Below are 27,797 nucleotides of genomic sequence, written 5' to 3'. Positions count from 1 at the left end.
GAGAAACTGAAGAGAGCAGCCCACTGGAAAAAGTTGTGAATTTTTTTCATTTTTATTTTCCTGTGCTCTGGTTTGCTGCCATCACCCTCTGCTGGTCAGTGTTGATACTGAAGTGACATTTGTGATTTATTGTAAAAACTAAATATTACATTTAGTTTTTATTAATATTAGAACTAAATGTGTACTTATAAATAATTAGAAATCTGAGTGCTCCATTCCTCATATTTATACATGTTTTAAGATGCAACCATTGACTTCTAATGTAACTCTGTTATTTCATTATTTGTTTGACAATACAGCACAGAAATGAAATAAAAATCATTTTATTTACAGGATTTTTATGATGATGATGATGATGATGTTCTTAAGCAGTATTTTCTCTGCAAACTTTGGTTAATACTAAAGTAATAGCACAAACATCAGGATTAAGCAATTTATAAAAATATAATAAAAGTATAATGTGCAGATAACCAAAGAGCCTAAATTTTACAGTAGACACAGTCTCAATTTCATCTCATTTGTTCACAAGTAGCTGTGACATACAGTATTTGGCACAGTTCCACATCTGACTAAGTTCACACTGGAACATAAACAATTAGTCTAAACTTATATCTGACATCACAGTCCATTGTCCACCTAAGAGCGAGTGAGCTCTGAGCCAATGCTCACACTGCGAAAACGCTGGGTTTCACTGTAAGATGGCACAGTGAGAAAGGACATTTTGTGTCCTCCGAATGGAGGCTTGGGGATGGTGAGCAGAGCTCTGTTCTGATTGATAGCGGGCTGGGAACTACAGTGCTCCAGACCAGAATGGGCAGCTGGGTGAAACAGGAAGGCAGAGGGACGACAGGAAGGGAAGGGAATGGCAGAGGCTGGTTGAGGGGACTTCTCTCTTGATGACTTGGAGTGAGGAGGAAGCAGCAACACAGGAGCTTGGGGCTCCCACCTTGGACTGTGTGTTCTACCTCCTGCCTCCCTCACTGGCCACATTTCGTCACTCTTCTCCTGCACGTCATTCACCCCGTTCTTCTTGTTGACAGAAGGGTGTTCTCCTCGCCTGTCTTGCTCCACCGCCCATTCAATCTCCAACAGAGACATTTTGGCGCTCTTGTCCTCCTTAGAACTACACACAGTGCTCTGGGTCTCCTGGCCCAGCCCTGATGGTAAAGACCCCCCGATTTTACCACTTTCATCATTGCCATCATCACTGGTGAACTGGTCAATGCTGGGGGAGTGGCGTAGCCTCTGGAGCTGGGCAGACGTGCGACGAAGAGCCTCACCCATGAAACCAGTGGGGGAAGGTGCTGCACTGAGGAGGTGGTTGAAAACAGCCATGTTGGGGTGATGACTGCCTGACTCCTCCTGGTTCTCAGCAATGTCCTCCAGAGGCTGGAAGTGCATTTCTTCTTTGGGAAGCCTGTTAAAAGATGTGGTCATTTATGCTTCATTTCCCTAAATGAGCCATTGTTTGTAGCTGCTGTTGATGTTTCGTTTTTTTTTTCATTCATTATCTCATTTTTCTCAGCCTTAAGTACTTCTTAAATTATTGCAGAATACTTTCGTTTTCATCACCTAAATTTTCCCACCCAGCGAGGGGAATTCAACCTGAAAGTGTCACAGTCACAAGCCACACATACAGTGAGAAAATAAAACCCAAAAAACTCACGCCATGTCAAAAGTGGACCCTTGAAAGGAGGGTTTGCGGAGTACAAAGAGCGTGGCAGCAGTGTAGGGCGGTCGGGGGTTTGAATCATTCCAGTAGCGATCTCTCTGCATCATCGGCACATCTCCATACATCTCATCCACAGCCATCATCGACACCTGCAGAGCAAAAAGCAGATACTGACACGGCACCCATAGTAAATAATACCATGGGACAAGTTACCTTATAGTAGTTATACTGTTGTACTTATATAAAAGTAATACAGTAAAATTAAAATAGGAAATCAGGATGGAGCAGTATCTAGTAATATACCTGTGTGGAATGGCAAAGTGCCAGACAAAAGGCGTTTGTTTCGTGTTAAGTGTTTTCAGCAACACATTCAAACAAAGACATTAACAGAGTATACTGGAACTGAATCCTTACAAAGTGACATATGAAAAAGAAAAGGAGCCTTAACCTGGAAGTTTCTGTCTATCAGCCAGTTAGTCTCAAAGTCATCATCGTCTTCACCAAAAGGGTTGATCAGCTGCTCTGCCACCTTCAGATGATAACAGAAAAGTCAACAAGCTACATGCATCAGTGTTGTTCATTTTATGAAACGTGAGATACAAAAAAAAAAAAAAAAAAAACATATGAAAACCTCTGACCTTAAGCCACCCAGCATAAAAGAAGAACTGCAGCAGTGTGAAGATCGGCACATAGAGGTCCAGGTCATGACCTGGGTATCCCTGACTGGGGTCCAGGAACTGACGACCAATTAGACACACCAGGAAAAAACTGTACACTGCCAAAGTCACCACCTGAGGGACAGATGGTGGGTTAGGGATCCCATGTCATGCTTGCCTTTTGTTTTATAATAATATCTTCCTCATTTCTAAAATGAATCACAGCAATTGTCATGAAGGCTCAGAGGAGCTGTAGTATATATTTCACATACCCAACATACATGGGTGTTTGTGATAAGTACCTTTCATTTTACTGTAAACAGTTATTATTACCATTGTAACTTCACATCAAACAGCAAAAAATTACAGTGAGGAGCATATCTTTCAAAAATAACACTTCTTTGGGACCAATATAGAAAACTAACAAAGCATCAGGCAAAATACATCAGCATCAAGACACGAACACATAGAATATCTTGAGTGTACTCAAGAGAGATGGGCTTTACTGGAGTATAGCAGCAAGCAAGCTGCTTGACTTAATTCCTCACTCGACTTGTGAGTAAGCAAGTCATTTCACTTCCCAAGCACAGAGCACTTGCCTGTGTGTATACCAGGGGAACACTGATCATGTCGTAATGAAACAGCATGCTGCACTTCCCTCTGAACATATTCAGCTCCTGTTAATGAAGAAAGAGAGATTTTTTGACGTCACTATCCAACATTAATCCTGACTCTGTCTGTGTGAATACACATCTCAAACTTAATCTCTGCCAAATGTCTCCACAGGAACTGTAGTTCCTGTAGTGTGTGTGTGTGTGTGTGTGTGTATGTAATGGTGCACCTCCAGCAGTAGTTTGAGTGTGTGATCGTCTTTGATCCTGCCCTCACAGCGGGCCACAGCCGCCAGGTTGGTGAACCAAACGCAGGGGATCCAGTATTTGTTATAAGGAGAGTGGAGGCCCTCAAACTTCTTTCGTTCCTCCCGAGTCATGAATCCTGCACAGCAATTATAAATGAACAGGACACCAAAGCTTTAAGACTCAGATTCACTTATTCCTATTATCCATCCATCCATTATCCATCTGCTGGAGCCTATCCCAGCTCTCTTTGGGTGAAAGGCAGGGGTCCACCCTGGACAGGTCACCAGTCCATCACAGGGCCACATAGAGACAAACAACCTCACACACTCACACTCACTCCTATGGGCAATTTAGAGTCACCAATCAACCTGACATACATGTTTTTGGACTGTGGGAGGAAACCAGAGTACCTGGAGAAAACCCACACAAGCACAGGGAGAACATGCAGACTCCACACAGAAAGGTCCCTGATGGGTTTCAAACCAGGAACCTCCTTGCTGTGAGTCAACAGTGCTAATACCCAGGGCACCGTGATGACCTTATTCCTATTAATTAATGTAAAATTTGGCCCAGAGAAAAGGAGGAGTGGCATTATGACAATTCAGGAGCGAGAATAAATACTCTCTGTGATTTAGCCTGTGTTTTCTTTGCATTTAATTTCTATCTCAGTGTGTCATGAAATACACTGTATTATAGATATCAGCTACAAAACAGCTGGCGTGTTTATAAAAACCATAAAAGAAATATCATAATGTATATTAGCTGCAACACGTGTAATTTAGAAAACAGTGAGGAGAGGACTGCTACAACAGTTTCTCATGGTCTAGTTACAGACGGATGATGATAACTTCTTTTATCATCTGTGAATTTCAGGATGTGCTTGTCCTTGTGAATTCTCCTGCGCTCGCTGGAGAGAATGTACAGCAGAAAGGAAACAACACAAACTTGTGACGTGTGTGACTGATCACAGCATGAGAAAAGTTAATCACACATATCGTATAAAACTGTACACTTGTATTATGTGTTTGAATGGACAGCAAAGTGCATTGATCACAATTTATCTAAGTTTGAATTATTTCTGTTTAGATCTATTTATTCAGTTAATTTCAGTTCATGTGTGTTATTGATGACACTTTAAGTAACTCACAAACTCGCAAAATCACAAATGATGTAGATTAAGGGTGAAATCCACTGCCCCATAACTCCCCTGTTACTTACCAGCCTCCACCACATGGTCCATGGTGGGGAAACGTTTGAACACAGCGGTGCTGACGGAGCGGAGGATCAGCAGGGCCGACAGGCTGGCGTAGCGCATCATGGTGCGTCTCAGCAGGCGGCCCCGCTCATCACTCCCCTGGAGGCCCCCGGAGAGCACGCACATGAGCGTGTCAGGGAGAGGGATGCTGGTGTACTGGTTCCACCACCGGTTCACCACCAGTGTCACATAGAAGCCTGAAAACAGCAGTGGAGAGGAGACACAGGTGACGACAGATTACATGACATGTTTTTTGTTTGTTTTAAATTTAAATTTAAACATTTTAGCTTGTTTTGTGTGAAGAAAGGAAATAGAAAGAATGAAAACATACATGAAAAAAGATCAAATGAGCAAACTTTCAGTGCATGCTGCAGAAAAGCACTGTGGAGTCTAAGAAAGGCACTGGAATCACATAGGGTTTTTTGGGATCACCGCTGAAAGGCATATTTATAGAAATGTTGCTCAATATTCAATCGAAATATTTTGTTCTCCCAAATTACAGAAACAGCGTCACCGCTATCAGTATCACTTTGATTCAGTTATATCATCAATTAACTGTCATGTGATAATGACCAACAATGTTGAGGACTAGAGCTGAGGGTCCTTGACCTGAAAACTTACAATAAACTGTCATGTGAATTATTTTGGTCGTAACTGTTTAGCAAGTAGAAACCAAAGAGGTAAAAACCAAATATGTAACATCCCAGTGAAAAGAGCATGATTAAATCTTACCTAATACAAAGGACATAGGGATGAGACTGGCATAGTGGTTGCAATAAATTGCTAGTTTTTCAAAATATCTCTTCTGGTCATCAGAGAGGAAACATCTAAAAATAAAAAAAAGGGGAAAGTGATCCAAAATCATTTGTAAATCAATCAGGGATGAATGTGTTTCCTAACATGCAGCCCTTTGTGTCCTACCTGTAAGTGATGCTGATGGCGGTGTACATGGCGAAGAAAGCCAGGAACTCTTTATACAGCACCTTATAGATGCTCCCTTTCCAGGCCAGGAGCAGCTTGGAGAAGCCACAGAATCGGGCGTTTGCAACTCTGGCCGTGTAGGTGACAGTCATTGGTGACAGCCAGGACACAGCTCTGCAGACTGAAGGTGCACTACAGAGAGAAACCACACGTCTGTAGTTCCACCTGCACTCGAACCAAATCTGCTCATGTAAGAAGTTCAGGTGGGTCAGAGGCCATAGACAAACGCTCTGGTGTTGTTGCATAATGAACAATGATTACACCAAACCCTCTGTGGTCAAGCTTCACAGTTAGTCTGTTCTCATTAGTTTATTGCAAGAAACTCGTTGAAGAAATACTTCTTACCTTATGTGTCTGTGTTTTTTTTTTTCTTTCTTGATGACCGTGCCAGTTGATCAGCGCAATTTTGTGCGTAATTGGCACCATTGGAGAAGTGAATTCATATTTTCACTTAGCAGTAAAGCACTCCCTGTACATGCCGGTGATGTTTAGGTTAAGAGCTCGTAAAGTGGAGGCTCTGTGTGCTGGACGGTAGTAGTCTAATCCTCGGAGCCTCCTCGATGCGTCCAGTGGTCAGCGCGCCCTGGGGTAAATCCCCAAAACGAGGAGGAGGAGGGGGAGGAGCTCGTTAACGCGGCCCCCGACCGGGACAGCACTGCTCGGTGATGGACCACAAGCGACAGGCCGCAGCACCAGGGCACAAGGAGCGTTCAGGATCGTACAGTGCAATAGGGAATTATGAAACTGGAGCAAGTGGACCGTGAAAACGTTTGCGTGTCATGAAAACAACAAGTAGTTTGTCAGTTAAAGGACTATAATTACCAAGCAAGTTAGTTAGTGCGCTTAAATAAAGAAGGAAAAGGCGTGTGGGTTAGCGAGATTTAATAATCCCACTTGTTACCAATGCACTTTAGCACCACGACACGTTTTTCCAAAGGAAGTCGTATTTTACGACTGAGTAAGCGACTGAGTGAATTGGCGGATATTCACAGCAGTAACACTCTCCCTGTGGAGCTCATGAGGGACATTCTGTGCAGTTTGATTTTATTGCGGTGTATCATTTTCAATCTTCGTTCAACAAAAAGCCCGTTTTTCCACTTTGTTGTGCCAGAAATGAAGACTTCATGTTCTGTCCAACTCGATCTGCAGCCTGAGCATTTTAGTGCGTCGCTGCGCAAAACCCAATTAACAGGCTGATCAAATGAATAAGCACAAAAAGCTGTCGGCTGAGGCAAGTTTATTTTAATTAGCACTCGAACAAAACTTAAGAAAATGTGTAGAAAACAGACTCGTTGATTCAAAAGCATTCAGCAAACTGTCTTTTGTCTTTTCTGTTCAGAAAAAAAAAAACTGATGGGCCAGCCAGTGTCTATTTAATCACAAAGTCGCTTTACTAGCCCTTGATTTGCTCAAGACACCTGCAACATTAAATGTATTTTAATAATGCACTAAATAAGACTGCTAATGCCTTATAATGTTCCCATATTGTTGTCAGTACACAGGGTGGACAGTTGGTCAAGGTTTCAGGGCAGTGCTTGGGAAATTGTGTTCAAGTGCCAACTCTTAAACACCAAGAGTCTCATCACACTTTTGCTTTTTAAACCTCAAACCTGCTCACCAACACCTAAAGCAGCCACAGTGGCATAAAATATTTTACAGTGGCCATTAAGACTGTCGTTCAGAATGTCTTCCCTTAAAGTAACCACGTTTCCATCATAAAAAAACAGGGTGGTCATGTCTAATCTGACAAATGGTAAAAGACACACTTTAGGCTGCTTTACTTCAGACTTCTTTTTCTTTATTGCAATAAGAACAAAAATTACTAAAGATTTTGTATTCTTTTTTTATTATTATTTCTTAGAACTATTTTTGTTTTGAAGTGACTTTTTTAATTGCCCTGCCATCACACTGAATCAGTAGAAATCAAAATGGAAATTCCTCACAAGAGAAGGATTTCTATGAAATGTCCACCAGAAGTCAAACTAGAGAAAAAAAAAAAAAAAAAAAAAAAAAAAACACCTGTCACCAAATCACACAGAACGAACACGGCAGAAATATCAACCATCTGAAAGTGCTTTTATCCTGGATTACACACCTGGAGACACTTGATTTCATAACTGAGGCTGGACACTGTAAGATTGAGGGTGAGGAGGAGGGGAGGTTTTATGTTACATAAAGAGAAGTTAAAGGCTCTTAATAGGAGTAATGTAACTGCTGCACAGACGACATATAGACAAGAGGAAGTGAAGTGAGGAAAAAGCAGCACAAAACCGTACTGCCATATCTCTAACAATGTATACCAGAACATGTAAGTGTGTTTGTGAATTCTTCAGCTCCTCTTCATGAAGGGCGCGTGTCTTGCTGTACCAGTGCTTTCCTTTGGATGACAGGCTGCGGTGTGAATGGATCGTCTGGAGGCTGCTGCTGCTGCTGCTGCTGCTGCTGCTGCTGCTGCTGCGGGGATTGAGGCTGTTTAGTGGGGAGCTCACAGGAGTTCAGACTGTAGACAGAGGTGTGGTCTGCAGGGGAGGGGCGGGGGGGTCTCGCAGTGACGGGATCACTTGTTTGGAGGTTTGTAGGGTTCTAGAAGTTGCTTAGAGAACGTGTTGACCTTGTCAGCACCTCGAACTTCATGTGGAAGCAGAGGTAACTTGATTATGTGAAAATCTTCATAAAGGTCCTCCATCTGTAGGGAGAACACAAAACATTAACAAGGACAATGGCATGACATTTGATGGAAACAATGGAGTTCTGTTCTCATAACTCAAAAAAAAAAAAAAAACCCCCATGACTCATACCTGGTCTAAATACTTAGACTGGATTTTATGGCGGGCTTCACACATTTTGCACGGCCTCTCTGTGTCAGGGAAAACAAGCTGGTTGACGATGATGTTGTGTGTGTCGATGCGGCACTTGGCCAGCTCCTGGATCAGCCGCTCTGTCTCATACAGGGACAGGAACTCAGCGATACACACGCAGATAAAGGTGGTCTGTTCCTGATAGATGCGTGGAAAGTGGGAAAGGAGGAAATATTACACATGGCTCCATGTGTTGAGTTGCTCTGCTACATTTAGACACAATCTGTAAACCTTCATACGTGTATCCAAAAAACTACATCTCTCAACTGTAGAGTAGCATGAGAAAGGTTGGGAGGCTGCACCGCCATACAACACAGTCACACTGTATTGTTGCAGACGGTGACGGTGAAATACAGGACAACAGAGTTTGCAGTAGAAATGATTACAAAACTTTCAAAATGGCCTTGCATTGCTGAAACTGATCCTTTCCTCTATTTATTTCAAGTTATCTTTAATAGCAACAAACAACTGGTATTCAACCCAAAAACTGCTTCTGTTGTCTTCACACAGTTCCAGTTGCATTTGATATCAAATGATAGTGGGACCCACTACACAGTGTTTGCTTGTAACTGACACAAAACAGTACAAAAAGCCTATATGCACTCAAATAGACAAAACTTAACATAACAACTATGCAGCAACATCATCCGGCATAAAACTTGTGCCAAATCTACAATGCTGATCAATCGATCCGCTGTGGCAACCCCGAATGGGAGTAAGCCGTAAGGGAAAGAAGAAGAAGCAGCATCATCTTAAAATGACTCTAATGTAGTTGTATTACAATATACAATACAATATTAGTGTGACTTACAGGGTCTTTGAACTGCTCACTGACTGAGCGAATGACTGGCAGGGTCTCTTCAAGCTTAGATGCCAGTTGGTCTGCATTCATGTCCCCCAGACCGAGCATGTTACACATCTGAACAACCAGAGAAACAGAGTATATGATATACACATATACATGATATATACACTTATACACTATATCTGATGTACAGGTTTCAAAAAGTTGCTTCTTTAAAATAAATTAGAAACTACCTTAATTGAAAAATATGAACATTATGTTATAGCTGCTTTTTGCTTCCAGCTTTACATTTACCTGTTCCACTCGAAGTTCAGTGGCAGCCATGAGGATTTTTAGATACCCTATTTAACATAAAAATTACAAAACTACCAATAAACTGCTGCATCTGCTCATCACTCCTCACCTGAGAGATGAAAGGGCTGATCTGGTTCTTGATCTGCATGAGACGGCCCAGTCCGCGCTCCACAATGGTGGGGAAGTTAAGCAGCCGCAGAGTGTGGCCAGTGGGGGCAGTGTCAAAAACCACCACTGAGAAGTTCATTCCTTTCACTAACCTGAGATACAGGGTAGTACAGACTTAGTTTAACTCAGGACTGGGCAACATTTCTTTATAAACTCATAATACAATCAAAGGCAAATGCAGCTCAGGATCACCAATATGAATGAGATATATAAAAATGTGGTCTGGCTTCACATTGACCAGCCTGTCTTACCTCATGACCTCTGCGTAGCTCATTGCCTCGTCGATGCCTGGGAATGCGCTCATGGCCTCCTGCATCATCTTCTTGCCCATACTGAGCATGTTGTCCTCCTCGAAGAACTCATCAGGCAGCTCTGCCACACCCAGGCTTGGGTCAATCTCCTACAGACAGACACAGACGGACACGGACGCAGACAGACACACACAGACACATAATGACCAAAATAAAAACAACTAGCAGATTACAAACATGCTGGGGCCTTCACCAATTCAGTTTGTTACACAATGATAGTTTGTTCTTTTGAGATCCAGATGTAGAACTGACCATTCTCATGATAAAGGTGGTGAGATCATGAACTGCATTTCATTTTCCAGAAACAGAATAAATAAACCTCTTTGTTAACAAAAGGAAGCTATGGCTCTCTGCTCATCAAACAAATTTTATGGGACTTTTAAGAATCTGCAAACTAAACTGAACTAAAATCTGAAAGAAATAAGACATTTTAACACAGCAGAGAAATCAAGGTTTATATAGTAAGATTACTGATGACAGAATTCTATTTGACCACTTCGATTTCAGCGTCCTGATACTGACTCTGTCATGGATTTCTTGTACACTAGAAAAAAATGGAGCACATCACTAAAAAATGTTTTCCTTCCATAGAGGTCACATTTGATTATCAGAGAAAGTGTGTGTTATGATCTTTACATTAATAAAGTATTTTCTAATGCAACTGTACTCTAGCAGCCCATTTGTACCTGAATCTGTGCCAAGTTTCCTTGGAAAATCACTGAAATGTGGTTTTCTTTTGGTAGGTTGACTTACCATTGCAAAGAGGTTGTCATAGCCCTTGACCTTAGTCGGCACTTTTGAGAACTTCTGGTCAAAAGCATCAGAAATGTTATGGGCAGGATCTGTGGAGATGATGAGGACACTCTCCCTGACAGCAGCCAACTGGACAGCCAAACTACAGCTGGAAAAATGACAGAGGAGACACACACACAGCAAGCAGATTGTACATAACTGTAAGTGTTCATATCAACAACACATCTATGGGGTATAGTTAAAAATGGGTATAGATATGAGGACAATAAATGAGACTGAATTATGACAAACTTTGGTCACTAAATTTTAATGTTGCTTATATGTTTCTTTGTCTTCAATGCAGCATTAACATTAAGTGACAATTTTTTGGACTTAGATGGCTCTAGTTACATGAAATGAATAACACAGCCAAAGTTCTTCAAATAATTCTTAAACCTTAGTGAAAGCACTAACTGTTATCGATAACCTAGTGTACACTAACATTATGAACAGAGCAATACAACAGAAGAGAATAATACTTTATTGTCCACCTTGGTGGAAATTTGTCTTTGATTCACCCAACACAAAGTATAATCCAGTGATAAGAAGCTAAAGGTTTTGCTATAGGAACAGTCATAATATTCTTTATAGACCTCCTGATATAACGATCAGACACACCTTAAAAATGTGTGTTTTTAGAGAAGTGTAGTTGAAAATCAAGGACTGCAACGAGGTCTTTAAAGCCCCCTACAGTTTCAACTTGACCATCAAGTGAGAACGGCTCTGGCTTTAGATCTTGTTTGGTAACATTAGGGCTGCAACAAACAACTGTTTTAAAAATCAATAATTCAATCTATTATGCTTTCGCTTAATTTAATTTTTACAAAAGAATATAGAGAAGTTTGTTTTCAATGTCTTATCAAAATATGAACGTTAACGGGTTTTCTACACATGTAACAAAAAAATAAAACTACCTTTGTGTGATGACATTTGAACGGATCATAAATTTTATTACATTAAAAAAGGCACTTAACTAGAATTTCACACTTAAAATTTAAAGTGGCACATTAACACTAATGAAGCGACATGCTTTCAGACATTCACTTAAACATTACTAGACATTACCCTGATGAGCTGCATGTAAAAACGCAATTGTGCAAGGAATACGGACTGGATATTAGCCAGACTTTGCTCCTAAGAGCTTGCTTATAAAGTCTAATATAGTCCAACATAGCGGCAGGATATGCTGACAGACTCTCTTGAATCCTTGCATCAAACACTTCTTTCATCTCACTGTTGCATAGCAACCTCAGTGCATACAAACCATAGTGCAGAGCAACCACAGTGCATACCAACCATATGTGAAAACAAACATTTAGTCCACAATGACTCTGACCTGCGTCAGTCATCAGAACAACGGTGAGTGGGTGGGTGGGTGTGTGTGTGTGTGTGTGTGTGTGTGAGCTTCACAGACATAGCAGCTAAAGAAATTAAATGTGCCAGGGGAAATACAGACATGAAGCCTAAAAACTCAGAGGTTTTGTTGCAAACTATTTTAATAATTTCGGTTTAATTTAATAATATAAATTAGCTGTTGCAGCCCTAGGTAACATTAGCTATTTCTAGAGTTTTGATGAAAGGCTCTTTTCAATCAGAGAAAATATGTGGGCGTGTATGCAGGTGCCCAATACAATGTAGTTACATAGATCATATTATATTATTTTTACTTTTTCCTAAGCGTTTTAATTTTGCAGTATCCTGTTTTTTTTTGTTTGTTTTTTTTTTTGCATTATTTCAATCAGGTTTCTTTCAGCCCTGTGTCCTGCTGTACCAGGTGAATATCTTAGCCTGTGTTAATGACCTAGCACTGACCTTAGCCACTTCATGGGTAATAGTGCTTCAGGGTTTTCCTCCTGACGTCACATATTCACGCCGATACAAAGATCGGCCGCGGATCACCGGGAGCTGGAGGAGTCATGATGTGTTACGGTATTAACGCTGGCTGCTAACGTTAGCTGGAGACCATGCTAGCAGCCGGAGAGCTGACAGCTAACCTTACCTCTCTGGCTCCACGTGTAACGTTACCGACATGCTAACGCGTCTAAAGCCAGTCGGATAAGACTCATCAGATAATACAGGTAAAGGAAAACAACACGTTTGTTCCGTTGGTTGTGCTAAGTAAGCTAGCCTTGTGTTAGCGACGACGCGAGTCAACGCCAGGAGACAGCTTACCTACACGTCGTTTTACCAACACCACCCTTTCCACCCACAAATATCCATTTCAGAGACTTCTGCTCGATGATGTTCTTCAGAGTTGGCTCTAAGGGCTCCACGTCAGGCGCATCTTCAAACTCATCTTCCAATGACGCTGCCATCTTGTCTACGCCCTTCTTCTTCTCTTGTTAATTATAGGAGGTTAAGCTGCGTTCCCGCCACCTCGTGGACTGAATGTGCATCATCATTGAACCAACGTAAAACTACACCTGTACTTCTTATGCAATTAAATCCCATCTAATAAATGTCTACAAAGAAGGCGGCTACCTTCACTGATAAATTGCAACTGAAAAATGACAAAAAGGGAACATACATTAAGATGCTGCATATGGTCTAAGATCATCTGTCCACAATGAATATAATCTAAATGTACTGAATTTATGTATGTGAACAATATGTGAATTCCTTTTGATGGAGACACAAACATATCCCTGCAAACACCATTAAAACAGTTTAAAGCTTTTTTACATACTGTGGTTAATAATATTTCACATGTTACTGATAACAGGCAATGTAGCGGCAGGTGAGATGCATCTCAGAAGCTACGTTGCAGCATCTAAGTGTAGATATATATGGTTGCACCAAACTGGCTATGAGGGGGTTTCCTTGTATAAGGGTTTGAATCCTCCTAACGGGTATTCTTACATCACCAGTACAGAAAGAGATGAAAGAGATGGCAGCCCAGTGAAACCTATAAAAACCAGATGGCAGTAATGGTCTTTTTTTAAACTTATGATATGGTTTTGAAAATATACAATGAACAATAACTAGACAAAAATGAAATAGATTTTATTCATTTTCATATGGAAGTTTGGAGAGGAGGTGGCACAGAAAACAACCGACACAACTAAGACAATGACTTAACCTGTACTTTGTGTCATATACTATATAAAGCATTGTTGGTTGCTTAGTTGCTATTTTAGACAGAACAATTATTATTGCGATGACACATTTGTCAAAACACCTCGTGAAATGGCCCAACAGGTCAAACATTACCTGCAGATGTTCTGTTTGCCAGCGTTTCACTTCTGGCAACATAAAAAATATAAAGCCAGCAACATTAGGTACATGCAGTGTCTGGCTGCAAAACAGTAGCTATAATTAGATATGGAAAATCATTTAACCACATCAACTCAATGGCAGTGTAAAATACATATTATACATAGAGAAACCTAGCTGCATAATAGGATTAAAAATGATAAAATCACATTCATTTACATGAACATGTGCATGCAGTGACCACAGGGTAAGGCACTTGCCTCCATAAACACCTTTTCATTGCTTCTTTTGTCCCCATTTCAGTGCTGCCTTCAGGCTGTTCAGCCTTTTTTTGTCTGGAGCCATCACCCCCATCTCCAATTTCCAAGCAGTGCCAAGCCAGAATCTTTATGTCTGTTGTCTGAGCTCTCACACACTTCATCCCACTGGGAAAGGAGCAACTGTGCACTCCGTCTGACTTTTCGCAGTCAGTCTGCCGTAGCCAGCGTGGCCAGAAAGCTGGGCCCAGATCCACCCATTGGTAATGTAATTCACATGTTGCTGAGCGCACCAGCCATACTCTTACTGAGCTGGCCACATCTGAGGGCAATGAACTGAGGTCCAGCTCGGCAGCTTCCTTCTCCAGCTTCTGTTGATGGTTCACTGCAGCCTCTCTCAGCTCTAGAGAACTCAGGTTGGACTTCTCTCTGAGGGTAGTGTAGTAATTAATGTAGTAATGTAGTAATTTGGCAGATGGTGTGTCACCACGCAACAAAGGTTGACCATCGCTGTGTCCCCTAGAGACCTCAGATGGCTGATTTATGGACATCCAAAACGGGTCAAAGGAGGATCCCAGGAGACGCAGGAGTTGAGAAGGGCGGCGATGTCTGGGTTTGGGCATGTGGTGGTAGTCTTCGGCATTTGTCAGCAGGCTGTATGGGCGAATTGGCTGTGAGTAAGACACTAGACTAGCTCTCAGGTGAAGAAATTGTGACTCCATAATAGTCACATTTGGCATCTGATTCTGTCTTGAAATGTTAGAAATAAAGGCTGCATTACCACAGAGAAGCACAGACACAATAATCCGGCAGAGACAGACACTGTTGAACAGTCTCAACATGGTCTTCAAGTGGGGATGGTAACACAGAAGAATGAAAAATTGATCCTCTTGTCTTCCTTTTCACTTGTTACTTACAGGTTCTCCTCTGGATGCTTGGGGACTCTGTGTACCCAACGCCAGACATCCTTGAGCTCTTAAACAATAACAAACCCAAATTAGCGCCTTTCACAAAAACAGGAGCCCTATTATGGAGTATGGCCAAGCTCCCTCTTCTCATTCAAGGATCTGATGTTTTGGCTAAAACACTGATGAAAAAAAAGGGACAAATCTGCTTTAGTTTGGTTTCTTATAATGTGCTGAATTCCAGAATAAATCAAATTTTAACAGGTTTCAATGTGTATTATAATAAATTGACAGTTATTGAGATGTTTTAAAGGGAACATTCATATGAGATTGAATAAAAGGAAGTTTTGCATTTTCCACAGCAAATGTGAAAAAAAGTATTATTTGAGCTGGACTGGGTAGAGCTGTGTCAGCAATCTCAGACATGAGACAGCCACGTTTTCATACAACGACTAAGATCAGTCAGAAAACGAGCTTCAGGGTACATTCCCTTATTATTTCTTAAATAATAGCAGTGGAGGGATGAAATATATTTGCAGGACAAAAACTCAATTTATTTATCAACACAAATTCTGTCGGGGTCAGAGGCACACAATGGTGTTAACATCAAACATATTCTCAATATTATATGGTAATGTAAACATTTACTCTAATTTACATTTTTGTTCAATTCAACATTAGCAAAAGTGATGAAGACAAAAAACATGAAAATAAACTAAGAAATATTGCATTTTTACAACAAGTTGAATCGGCAGCAGGTTCACATATATTGTGTGTATGTGTCTGTTTTCAGAGAAAACCTGACTTGGCACAGCATGTGTATGATTGTAGGCACATTCAATGCAGTGATATCAGCATGTTGACTATTACATCCATCTGCTCCTTTTGTTTGTCCCCAAACTCAAAGGGAAAAAAGCTGATCATGTGATCTGTCCTGTTGCCGGGTAGATTGGGGTGGTGGTCTGGACGTGGAGGACGGGACGCTGAGAGTCGCCGGGCTGCTGTCGTCTGCTGCCCTTGCCCGATCCTCCAGAAACTTATCAAACTCTGAGAGGGACAGTTCTAGTGAGAGGTGTGTGTATGTGTATATCCTTGAATGCACACTTGTGTATAACAAAAGAGGATTCACGAAACATCACATTTACATCCACACATCATTGAACCACTAGACTGAAAATAACACATACCTTCACTGGACACTCCCTCACAAACTGAAGATTCCTCTTCCTGCATTTCCAAACATAATAAAACACAGAGTAAAGATAACATCATACTATTTTTATAACACATCACACTGTTTATGTTGGAGAAGAACACCATATATAGTACACATATGCTTTCTCATACCGTATCACAAGATAACCATTTGTCGATATCGTTTGAGTTTTGTGCTGGTGACACCTAAGAGAAAAAGTAATCAAGAGAGGGACAAGGTAAAACTGTGTTTTTACATCATTTGTACAAATTTTATATATTCATAATCCATTGGTGCACTCACCCCTCCTGTAACCTGCAACCTCGTGTCCAGAGCTCCAGCGAGACCCTCCACAGCTCCTGGGTCCTCATACCTGACACTAAACAAATACCAGGGACATGAACATCTACTAATTATCATGCAAGAGTAAAGAGAGGTATATATCAAACTCAAACTATCTTTCTTTATTTTATTTTTATGCTTATTTCAAGTGAAGTGAACTTAATGTAATTATATAGAGATGTTATAGTATAGTTTTGCCTTTTCCAAATATAATGAGTTCATAGGCATTGATATGTTGGCAGGTCATAAATGACCTGCACGTAAATCCCATTAACCAATTCAGCGCGACTGCTGACATGATGTGCGTCTCTCTGTCACCTGTTGGCAGCACTCACCATTTCCTCTGCTCAGCCATGGAGCTGCCTCTGGTCTGAGCAAACATGTCAAATTCCTCCTCTTCTTCTGCAAGACAGAAGATTCACTCATAAAGACACGACTGAATGAAGACTGCGTCCTCCATCCTGTGTCTCTAATTTCCCAGAGCAGCATATATTGTATAATCAAACAAACAGGAAATGCCAGATCATTTTTGTAATAATTCTGAATATGTACTCATAGGCTGCAAAAATATCAGCACAAACTATCAAGAAATCATAGGTGTGCATTGGTGCTGCAGAAGGAAAAGAACGTTATACAGAGTTTACTCACTGGGGTTGCTCGGTTGTTGTTGATCGGCTGAGGCGCTGACTGCTGACTGGCTGTTTGTTTTGGTGACAACAGGTTGGCTGACAGTTGAAGTCTCAGAGCTGAAGTCGATGAGGTTCATAGTGCTGGCAGAGCTCCGCTAAGAAGAGGACACAACACAGGGGTGTCACCTAGAGTGCGAGTACAGTCTTATAGCAGAAATAAAAATGAAAAACCTTTCTGAGCAGCACAGTACTGCACTAGTCATTTCACACAAACGAGAACGTCAGAAGCTTTCTTGCCTGTTGAGTACTTGTAATTTGTGCCTTGTTCAATCTGTCAAACCTGCAACACAATCACAACATAGTGGTTAAATTAGTCTTAAGCAAGATACACATACCTGAATTACACTTTTAAAAGTGAACACACTCCAAAACAAAATTCATAACACAAAGCTTTGTGTTCCAGCACACCTCTCATAGCGGATGAAGGCGTTGTTAAGGTCATCATTGACCATAAGCAACTCTTCGATAAATCCTTCGTCCAGCAGCTGGGGGATGAGCTCAACCACTCGAGTCTGCATGTGCTTACAGACAGTAAACAGCTGCTGCTTGGGCGGAAAAGGACAGAAAGATTGTCATAGCAAATGATACGAAAAACATCATCATTAAGGCTTGATGTTAAATCTTTTATGCTATGAGTTATTTTTTTGATGAAGTTTTGTCATTTGCTTTTTGGTGTACCTGAGTTTCCTCATCCTGCTTCATCTATTTTTACATCAACACCTGGTTTCCTATATTTCCCAGACACTGAACACATACCACAGATGTACAATATTAACTCTGATGGATACGATCAACATATTATATCATTACCCTACTTTTGACTGGCTCAATACAACTCACAAACATGAGAGTAACACATTCACAGTAAAATGAGATGGGAAGCATATGGCACACCAATGAATTTCTAACAGTGTTGATGTTGAAATATTTGCTTCAACTCTGTGATTGGAAGACAAAGACAGTTCTCTCACACACACACACACACACACACACACACACACACTTTCTCTCTCTCTCTCTCTCAAACACACACACACACACACACACACGCACACGCACGCACCTGTAGCAGCTCTGTATCATCTTGCTGGCACTGTCCAGGTATTAGCTCATTCAGCATGTCAGACATCACTTTGAGATTTCCCTTCACTAGAGCCAGTTCACTTCGCAGCTTCTGTTCCTGGATTTTCACAAACAAAAATAAAGAGCAGCAGTGAAAACCTGACTCCCAGCTTAGTCTATTTTACTGTCAATTTGTTTCCCACGACTAGGGACTGATTGACACTGACACACATCAAAAGGTGAAAAATCTTTTTTGTCCGGGTTTAGTCAGCTGCCTCATCTGTCTCTCATACTGTGGCATTATAATGTGTTGGCTTTTCACTTGTATAGTGTCGACCCCAAGAGAATGCTGGCATCAAAATCTATTAAAAGAACAGGATAGTGTCATGGTTCCACTGCTGACTGACAATTGATGTATAGTAAGGGCTGCTAACACTGACAGACAGAAAAAGGGAAAACAGTTTGGTTTTGTGAGCTTCAAAAGCCTTGAACAGTGCATCTCAGTATGTAGTATGCCAGGCAGGTGTTTTCAGTCACTGGTACCTGTTCTTCAGAGAGGGAGACTGGTCCCTGGTCACTGGGTTGGGCTGGAGATGACATGTCCTGAGTGGGAATGCTGGAAGGGGCCTGTTGTTGTGACTGAGGTGTCAAAGCAGCAACAGGTGCTGACTCCGGAGTCCCGTTTTCTGGGATGCTCTGCAAAAGGAAGGCCGAGACTGAAGTGCGTAAGTTACTACATAAAGATCCATATCTACGCACACAATTGGCTATGTGTTTGATTTTCGTTTTGTGACAGTCTTACCCTGTTGGGAGTGTGTATGGGGGACAAAGCATCCAGGTCTGTCATGGGGAACTCCAGACCTCGTCTCCTCAGGTCGTCATATACATGCACCACCCCTGCCAAGGTGGGAGAGCTACGAAACGCATCAGCCCACGACTAGAGATGGGACAACAAAAAATATAATCAAACTGAGTGGCTCATATCCTTATTTACCAACACAGTAGACGGAAGTACTGACTCTGACCATGCAGCACAGGAATGCATAAAGCTATTTCAGTTACAAAGAACTAAAGATAACACTGTTATCTCAAAGTTATACTCAAAGTTTCAACCCACCTACAGGAAACAATAAACGTTCCAACAATATAAAAAACTGAGTAGCAACTAGAGCTGAAATAATCAACAGAAAATTAGTCGGCTACAATTCTAATGACCTCTTGCTTGTTTTCTTAGCCTTCAATGATAGTATGCTGAATGTCTTTGGGTCCTGAACTATTAAACAGACTAAACAAAGGACTTCACATGTGGCTCCAGGGCAATTAAAATGTAGCTCTGGGACAATGTGATGGGATACAATTTCCCTTAATACAATGAATAGATGATTTATAAAAACACCCAGAAAATTAATCAAATACAAAAAAAAAAAAAATCAATATATACAGTCCTAGTGCAAACTGTTCTGCAGGAGCATCTACATACCTGTATGAGGCTGAGCACTCTGTCATGGAGGATAGAGGGGGGATTATATTTGGGCAGAATACAACGGACCAAAACTCCTTCAACAAACTCTTGTGATGCCACCAGAACATGGAAGCGATGGCCACAGTTCTTCACACAAGCCTCGAGAACCTGTGTGACAGTGATGATGTTAAAATACAAAAATAAGATGAAAACGTAATTAAACATCTGTGATTCAAGTTGCTCCAAAATGAACCTCTTTTTTCCTAATATGTTATGACTTTGAATGTTATTTTGGCCAATTGTTTAAGCAGGTACATGAAAATTACTTCTTCCAGGCCACCAGCCAATCAGGACAAGGGTCATTCCGGCCTATATATTACAATCCCAATTCTCACTTTATGAGAGACTGAGTTTTACATACAGTGACCTAGTACTCACAGTAAGAGCCAACATGATCTCTCTGAAGTTCTTGTTCCCTACGATCCTTTTCCTAATAGCTTTGACTGCATCTTTTGGACTGAAGGAGGAAACAAACCAACAACTGTGTATCACATGATCAGGCTGCTTGACATAATAATATGCAAATAAACAACAATCATTTAAAAAGGAACAAAACAGAGGATATGTGCTACAGTGGCATTTCTGAATGCAGTTTGTTCATGACTCATGCATATATCACTCACCAGATTAAACATACTGATTTTTATTACTGTCTAAATCTGGCTGCTGCAAACCTAATGCATTTCAGGTTTACGGTGAGATTGCTCACAGCATTATAAACTAAACAGCAAAACAATAACGAAATTGGCCTGAGGTACACTGTTAGTAGGTCATTCAGTCAAAACTAGTTATACTTGTAATGAAAAAAGAAATAACAAAACCATGAAGGAAGTAACAGTAATAATACAAAAATAAATCATGGAGACCTACATACAGTGCAAGTCGTAAAGTCTTGTTAGTCCTTACGTTCTAACACTGGAGAGATCACAAAAAATAAAGACCACAGTCTGTTACATTGAACAGACCCAGAAAAACTGAGCAGGGCAGATGATGTCATCCTTACCCTTCGTCGGTCTCATTGATGATGTCACATATCTCCATGTTGAGCCCCCAGTCCTCCAACTCCAGAGAGCTGCTGGTCGCTCGCTCTATCGGCACAGAAGAACTTATATAGAAAACCATGTCAGACAATAAATGACCTAGATATACTGCGATATAACACTGCGATATAAAGAAGATTACACTTATACATGGTCTGTTTCATTAAGGCAGCTGTTTTTATTATATCTGTGGATGTTAGGAGACAGAAGTTCATATTTCCAAAGTTGACTTACAGACTTTACATTATCTTAAAGACCCTACCAAAGTGGTTTTAGATAATACTTATTTGTGACTAAAGATGTAAACAGTCTCAGACTTTTTTGGACACGGGTGCAGTGTAAAGCATCTTTCACTGGGTCTTCTGTGGCTGGTAAACACGCTCATCTTTCAATATCAATGTCTGTAATTTGTAATGGTTCTTATGTAAACATTTAGCTGCTTCCAACTTCTGACTGACTGAACACACCTAATCCAGGTAATGAGCAGTGGGTAGAACAGGGAGATTTGGAAAACAAGCAGAGCAGTGGCCCTTGAGGAACATGGGCTGCCCATGCCTGTTTTTGAGCCACTGGAGACATTGCATAACCATTTTCATTGGTTGGGTAATAGTTCTTATTACCACATTTCAGTGAGACCTTTGTCTCCCTGATAATATAAGCAACACCAAACCAACATCTGCCACTAGATTCTGATTTTGACTTGTGGGTGGAAATACCTGCCATCACCACCAAGGACTTGTGTACCTTGAGCCAGGGAGAAAAACAAAGACACAAGTCAAACACCAAAATATTTCATGAAGTAAGTGATGTCCTCCAGATAATAGTGTGTTTTTTTCATCTATTGGGCTTTTAGAGAAAACAAATCTTCACCTCTGACGCCTCTTTCTTCAAACGATTTAGCAATCAAAGCCAACAGCTTTACTTTGCACACAACCCCTCACGGGGTCCACCTAAGTCTCTAAAATCTCCTTCATTCCTTTTCGCCAAGCCTCTCTGCACTTCTACAAATCCCTCACCCAAGTGACTCCCTTCCCCTCCTCACGTCCACTCCCTCCATCCCTAGCCTCTCCTCCCCTTGCTCCCCTGCTCTTCATGTGACTGTCAGCTGCTTCTGCTCTCATATGCGTCAGAAGCAGCTAAAACCTCTGATACTCACTGTATATGTGAGAAAGTGTGTGTGGATGATATAAGAGGAAGGAAGGCTTGAGATGGGCGTGTGGCATATTCTCACTACTCATGACTGTCCTGATTACACATCTTTCTGGGCCTCAAAAGCTGGCCTGTCTCTTTGCAGCGGTCTCGCCTGAAGAAGCAGCCTGCTGTCATGCTGAGGGAAAAAAGGTGTGTAACATGTGTAACAGGCATATGCTGAAGAGAACCAGTGAGTTACGCAGAAGGTGTTAAGCTGCAGTTCAACAAAAACACACCAGCGAATGAGGAAGTGACAAGAAAAACCTAATTGGCCACATATGTTGCCACTTTCGCCAGACTGACCAATCACATGCAAGGCTGAGGGAGCTGTGTCCCGCCTCTGTCGCGTCGTTGGCTCTGAAGACTTTTTTTTTTTTTTTAAATTTGGAGTTATTATCATTAAACGTTTGAGGATACGAAAACAAAAAAAATATAAGTGCAGTTAAGTTGATTTATATTCCTGGACATGCGGTAATAAAACATTGGTCCCCCGGATCTAGCATATATACTTTTAAGAAGCACCGGCAACTTACCGATTCTCTGACCGACGGGCGTAGAAAAGGGGTTTCCTATGAGAAACTCCATCGTCTCCCCGAGTGAGAACATCCTCGAAGGTTTCTGGCGTCCACCCCGTATTAAGGTATTCGGGTTATACTGAGCTGAAAGTACGGCGTTTCCTTTTGCCTTCTTTAGTGTCTGCCGCACTGGCTCACTGGCTGGTCACGTGAAAACAGATGCAGGAAACAGCAGCAGGCATGAACACACCGCTGGTTTCATCACAGCACTAAAGCTTACTAATATTCACATAGCCTGGAAAACATAACAACATCCAAACAATCCGAGGTGTGTTTCTGTTAATTGGCCTATAGCTTTATTTGTATAACGCATGCAGCTCAAACTGTATCTTCAAAAATGACCACAGGCCTGCAGCCGAATCAACACCTCTGTGGAAAAAAAAAGTCCCAAAACAAACATGGAGGTTACACGGCTATTTTGTGCATAAATGCACGGACTGCATATTTAATTGTTAAAGTTAGATAAATGCAAATAGGAAGTAATAGCAACTTTTACTTACTACTTGAAACCAGGCTAGCAGCAACACACCATAAAAATACAATGTCTTGCATCCTATAGGCAGCCTATATCAAAAGTAAATGAAATATTCTTTATAGAAAAAAGACCACTAAGTATGTTTTACTGCTATTATCTATTATTGCTGTTGTATATATGTAACAAATTTTTAACAACTGTACATATATATATTGTAGGCTACTATTGGGTAGTTGTAATCTCCAGTAATGAATATATATATTTTATATAATGATATGTTTTACATATAAAAACCTGATTTAAAAAAAAAGAAGTATAAAAGCACATTTTGTCTTAAAGTAGTAGAAGTGAAAAGCATCATAAACAAGGAGGCCCCTCCTACCTTTAGTTTGTCCTTCTTTATGAAGGAGTCAGCTATGTATTTAAAGATGAGGATCAGTCATGTCTTTGTCATGTCAACATTTGGATGCCAATGTCTTGGAGCAGTTTTTCTATTATCAAAGGCCTTTTTCTTTCTTGATCTGGAAATCTTAAGGGTAGGAATAGTGCTAATGGGCACAGTCTAAAATAGGGTCAATGATGACACCTCAAATGGTGGATGAACCTGAATTATGTAAAATAGAAATAGGGTGTTTTTGTTCTTCTGTGGAGCACTTTGACATTCCTTCTTGTTGCTGTTGTTCAATTTTTATGCAGTGTGCTATATAATGTAGTTCTTGTTTTATGTTACTTAGCCTAAAAATGTATCATGTATTATTAAGTGGAAATACCTAAGTCAAGTACACATATTGCCAAAACTGTAATTCAGAAAATGTACTTAATGACAACTAATCCTACTAATCATAATGTTATTTTCTAAATGCATTTGTGCAGAAGTTTGACTTTAACATTTCTGATACAAAAATAGACCAAAAACTATCCATTTTTATTCATTTCAGCCCATCTGAAACTATAAAGGCTCTACAGGAATGTCTATTGCAGAAATTTCACTGGAGCTGTATGTGCAGGTTCCTTCTTTGTGTACATAGTTACAGTACAGCTAGTCCAGGACTAACACCAACTGTGCAGAACCCCAAGACAATGTATGTAAATATTTGTTATTAATATTTCATCTTTTCTCACATTCCTCACAGGCAGGAGGAGAGAGATCCTGTCAAATAATTCTGATCTGGTTTTTCTAGTATACAGGGCTACCATGGTTCACTGAACTGTGAAAATAACGATAACCTCAAAATAAGAAGGTTGCTCATGTCAAGTGAATTTTCATTCTGGGTTTCACAAAAAAGCCTTCCCATCTACATGTTTGTAATTCTTTACAGCAGGACTCTCCAACTATGCTCCTCAAGCGCTACTATACTGCTGATCAGTTGTGTTCGGCCAATCAGAAACTGGAAGGGTAGCGATACTTGGAAAACCCACAGGACAGTAGCGCACGTGGACCAGGGTTGGAGACCCCTGTTTTACAGTCTTACCTAACAATGCAGTTTTTTATCTGTGCTTGATTTGGGAAGTCAATGTATATTTATTTCCATTCAGTATAGATTTTTCAGAGGTTTATGTCTCAAAGTGTTTAAGGACATATGACCAATGAGTGAACAACAACCCTACATACAGCAGTAGTGGTTGAATGAAAACTAGGCTACTTAGGGATAACAACGTGTTTATGGAAATTGGATTGTAGAAATTCCAGCACCAACATCTGAAACCACTGAGCCACAGACTTAGACATTTATATGAAAGCAGCACCACCTTGTGTTTTTAATGTAACCTACATTACAATGGATAGAAAAACTAAAAATCAAGAATTGCTGGAGAAAGCCTTAAATTGTTAATTGTTGCATACTGAAGAACAGTTGTTTACTAAAATAGCCAATCATATGTTAAAACTTACTGACCAGGATTCTTATTGACTAAGGACTGCTTATGTATTTGTTTCTCATCTCTCTATATATTTTCAAATGTTTCCATGACAGTATCCTGTGAAAACATTTAAGTTAATTTTGCCATTTTTTATCTGATTGTTACAGTATTTTGAGAATGTTACAGAGTGAGTGTTTAACAATGTAATGTATAAAAAACACTCTATTTTATGTTGTTATGTCAGAAGTTTTTTTTAAAGAAAAAAGTAACTTAAACTGTCCAATAAATGTAGTTGCATAAAAAGCATAAAATGCTCATCTGAAGTGTAGTGGTTATAAAGTAGTGTGAATTTAATAAAATAAAGTACATTATATTTTATTTAAGTACAGGAGTTGAACAAATATACTTAGTTACTCTCCATCACTTAACCTTTTTTACTGTTGTTAAGTCATCTTTTTATATCTAAAGACACCTTTGTCCAAAAGGTTTTAATATTGAATACTTATGACCACTGAATGTAATGTATTTTTGCATTATCACCTCTAGGTGGCAGAATTAGACCATAATAGTTTCAATATTCTTGAAACGACTGTGTAATAATAAGATTCCTGTTGTTCCAGACAAGCAAGCCCACACTACCTGCAAACAAACCACATACTGATAGAAAATCAACACAGTGGTGTGTTACTGAAGTTGTGAAATAATTACAATCAACTTGTGACTCGGAGAGAAAAATACTCTAAACAGAACTTAAAAATAAACTGAGGTGTTTCAGTATGACAGATCAGAACCCAGTATATCATGGCTACCATATTGTTCAAGAATAGCTCCACAGCTCTCAGTTGGATCAGCGACTACAGATCACAGATCAGTTCTCCATTATAATAATCATTTATTACATCAATGGACACCTGACGCCAGACTGGTGTCTTATTTATCAGGGAAATAATCATGGTCAGGATATCTACATGGTGGCGTGAGAACAAAGACTGATTACACACACACAAACACACACACGTACACACATACACAATGATAAATATAATAAAGTAATAAAACTGTTATTTTTTAGGTCTGATTGCCTTTTTAAAATGCAAGTCTAATGGCCCATCAACAAAACATGGTAAGAGCAATGACACATTTTAATGAGCCCTGTAACTTAATATGAAGATAAATGTTAGTGGCCTTTGACCTCTGACCTCAGGATCTATAATGCTTGTATGGCCATAGCAGCAAAAGTGCAAAAGTTTATTGTTCTCTTCCAAATGGCATTTTTATGAGTCTGAACTATTATTGAAGAACATTTTTAAGTTATCATCTCAGGAATCAGACACAGAGCTCTGGCCAAAGCCTCACAGGTTCAGTTGATCAAAGAGTCAGACTGGAAAGCCCAGGGGGAAGCTGGGTCACAGCGTAGCTGTGGGGGGGTAAAAACAAGTATGTTATCTCATTTCTTCAGGCTGTACTGCAACAACTTAAAACTCTCACACCCAACTGTTGACATTCTTCATGCCTTTTTCTGCAGATGGCATTCATGATTCCTCATAATGCATTACCCAGCAGCCGGTGTGGCAGGAAATCATGGAGAGGAGCATTTACTTACTAGTATACTCATTCATGTTTTAATATATGACACAATATGTCTCTTTTTATGATGTTTCAATGGGCTGTCGTTGTTACATTATGTGCGGTTGATATTACGCCTGAGAGAAACGCATAAGCACCTTTTAATCCAACAGTACCACACAATAAGCGGAATAACCACCTATAATTTCAGGGCTTGGGAAATTACATGCATGTATGTAAGAATACACTGTGTGCGTGCGTGTGTGTGTGTGTGTGTGCGTGCGTGTGTGTTGCACTGGTTGTAAATTGATCCCTCCTACTCTCGTTGGTGCGCTGTGCAGAGGAGGGGTGAGGAGGAGGAAGAGGAGGAGGAGGAGGAGGGAGTTGAAGCAGGAAGTCAGGCAGGCTGTGAATGCTAACAAGCCCCGTCGTACTCGTACAGCTCCGTAGGTAGGGTTTGGCTTAAAAAACACATCTTGCAATGGAGAGGACCGAGGAGCACTTCTGAAGACCTACTATGCGCCAGTGCCGCGTTCGTCCTGTGCGCGTGCAGCCGCCTCACCGTCGTCGGCGCGTTTGATCAGAAAAACCGTGTGTTTCCGCTGAGTGAAATGTATCGCGACTGCTCGGGTCTCTCAGTCTGACAATGGAGATTGAAAATATCGTGGCCAACACGGTTCTCCTGAAGGCACGGGAAGGTAAGCACAGTTAACAAAAACAATAAACGTTTTTTTTTGTTTTTTTTTTTTGTAGCGACCTCAACGACAGGGCTATGGACAAGCCCGAGCTTTCGGCTTCTCCTTGGGATTTATGCTTTCTCTGTCTCCCATCCCTGAGCAGCGCTTTGTCTCCAGGCAAAAGCCAAACATATCAAACACCGAAACCAGCTGTTTGCACACACACACACACACACACACACACACACACAGACAAGCGCGCGCACACACACACACACACACACACACATATATACATTTTGCCGGACAGGTTAACAGAGCCAAGGCCCAGCGGGCTGGAGATGAACAACGCAGGGAGTGTTTGCAGCATCGCGTTGCATTACAGGCTGCCGGGCACATTTTTTCACACAAGCACCAGCGGTTTTGTGGATAGGTACAATTTACTATGACATAACGAGGGTTTAATGGCATTCCCGTCACTGGCTATTGAGCGAAATATAGCTGCGCAGTGGGTGGAGGGGGTGTGCGTGTGTGTGTGTGTGTGTGTGTGTGTGGGGAGGGGGATTCGTACCCCCC

The 27,797-nt window shown here is 40.8% G+C and overlaps 5 protein-coding genes across 9 annotated transcripts in view; 1 reads left to right on the top strand and 4 right to left on the bottom strand.

The window, feature by feature from the left end:
* Window positions 1–425: 425 nt before the first annotated feature.
* Window positions 426–5,519, bottom strand: best2 (bestrophin 2). The gene is made up of 9 exons (XM_026303715.1): window positions 5,365–5,519; window positions 5,176–5,270; window positions 4,407–4,640; window positions 3,170–3,324; window positions 2,928–3,005; window positions 2,311–2,463; window positions 2,121–2,201; window positions 1,667–1,821; window positions 426–1,417 (listed from the first exon to the last, which is right to left on the bottom strand). Exons 1-9 carry the CDS (start codon window positions 5,514–5,516, stop codon window positions 637–639), a joined length of 1,884 nt encoding a protein of 627 aa, XP_026159500.1. The 5' UTR covers window positions 5,517–5,519; the 3' UTR covers window positions 426–636.
* A 1,686-nt stretch (window positions 5,520–7,205) lies between these two features.
* get3 (guided entry of tail-anchored proteins factor 3, ATPase) lies at window positions 7,206–13,005 on the bottom strand. Its single transcript, XM_026304352.2, has 7 exons — window positions 12,825–13,005; window positions 10,614–10,761; window positions 9,801–9,949; window positions 9,491–9,641; window positions 9,094–9,201; window positions 8,223–8,420; window positions 7,206–8,110 (listed from the first exon to the last, which is right to left on the bottom strand). The coding sequence occupies exons 1-7, from the start codon at window positions 12,965–12,967 to the stop codon at window positions 7,982–7,984; spliced, it is 1,026 nt and encodes a 341-aa protein (XP_026160137.1). The 5' UTR covers window positions 12,968–13,005; the 3' UTR covers window positions 7,206–7,981.
* Window positions 13,006–13,700: 695 nt separating this feature from the next.
* LOC113128376 (noggin-2-like) lies at window positions 13,701–15,422 on the bottom strand. The gene has a single exon (XM_026303668.2). The coding sequence runs from the start codon at window positions 14,962–14,964 to the stop codon at window positions 14,077–14,079; it is 888 nt and encodes a 295-aa protein (XP_026159453.1). The 5' UTR covers window positions 14,965–15,422; the 3' UTR covers window positions 13,701–14,076.
* Window positions 15,423–15,555: 133 nt separating this feature from the next.
* LOC113128374 (target of Myb protein 1) lies at window positions 15,556–22,809 on the bottom strand. 4 transcript variants are annotated; one of them, XM_026303666.1, is made up of 16 exons: window positions 22,602–22,735; window positions 21,594–22,204; window positions 20,841–20,925; window positions 20,216–20,294; window positions 19,796–19,945; window positions 19,118–19,252; window positions 18,859–19,011; window positions 18,317–18,433; window positions 17,662–17,795; window positions 17,491–17,533; window positions 17,213–17,348; window positions 16,900–16,966; window positions 16,526–16,601; window positions 16,375–16,428; window positions 16,215–16,254; window positions 15,556–16,089 (listed from the first exon to the last, which is right to left on the bottom strand). In XM_026303666.1, the coding sequence occupies exons 2-16, from the start codon at window positions 21,598–21,600 to the stop codon at window positions 15,929–15,931; spliced, it is 1,437 nt and encodes a 478-aa protein (XP_026159451.1). In that variant the 5' UTR covers window positions 21,601–22,204; window positions 22,602–22,735; the 3' UTR covers window positions 15,556–15,928. The 4 variants fall into 4 exon arrangements, with proteins under 4 accessions (XP_026159451.1, XP_026159452.1, XP_026159449.1 ...); XM_026303667.1 differs by having other exon boundaries at window positions 22,109–22,204; XM_026303664.2 differs by lacking the exon at window positions 21,594–22,204 and having other exon boundaries at window positions 22,602–22,809.
* A 4,113-nt stretch (window positions 22,810–26,922) lies between these two features.
* grk4 (G protein-coupled receptor kinase 4) overlaps window positions 26,923–27,797 on the top strand; it is a 39,013-nt gene continuing 38,138 nt past the window's right edge. For both annotated transcript variants that reach the window (XM_026304364.1, XM_026304366.2), the window contains exon 1: window positions 26,923–27,242. In XM_026304364.1, coding sequence (XP_026160149.1) covers window positions 27,191–27,242 — 52 coding nt within the window. In that variant the 5' untranslated portion in view covers window positions 26,923–27,190. The remainder of the gene's footprint in view (window positions 27,243–27,797) is intronic.

The sequence above is a fragment of the Mastacembelus armatus genome, chromosome 1 (assembly GCF_900324485.2).
Source record: "Mastacembelus armatus chromosome 1, fMasArm1.2, whole genome shotgun sequence".
Taxonomy (NCBI): Eukaryota; Metazoa; Chordata; class Actinopteri; order Synbranchiformes; family Mastacembelidae; genus Mastacembelus; species Mastacembelus armatus.
Note: the sequence above shows the minus strand (reverse complement) of the source record. Positions and strands in the feature narration are given on the sequence as shown.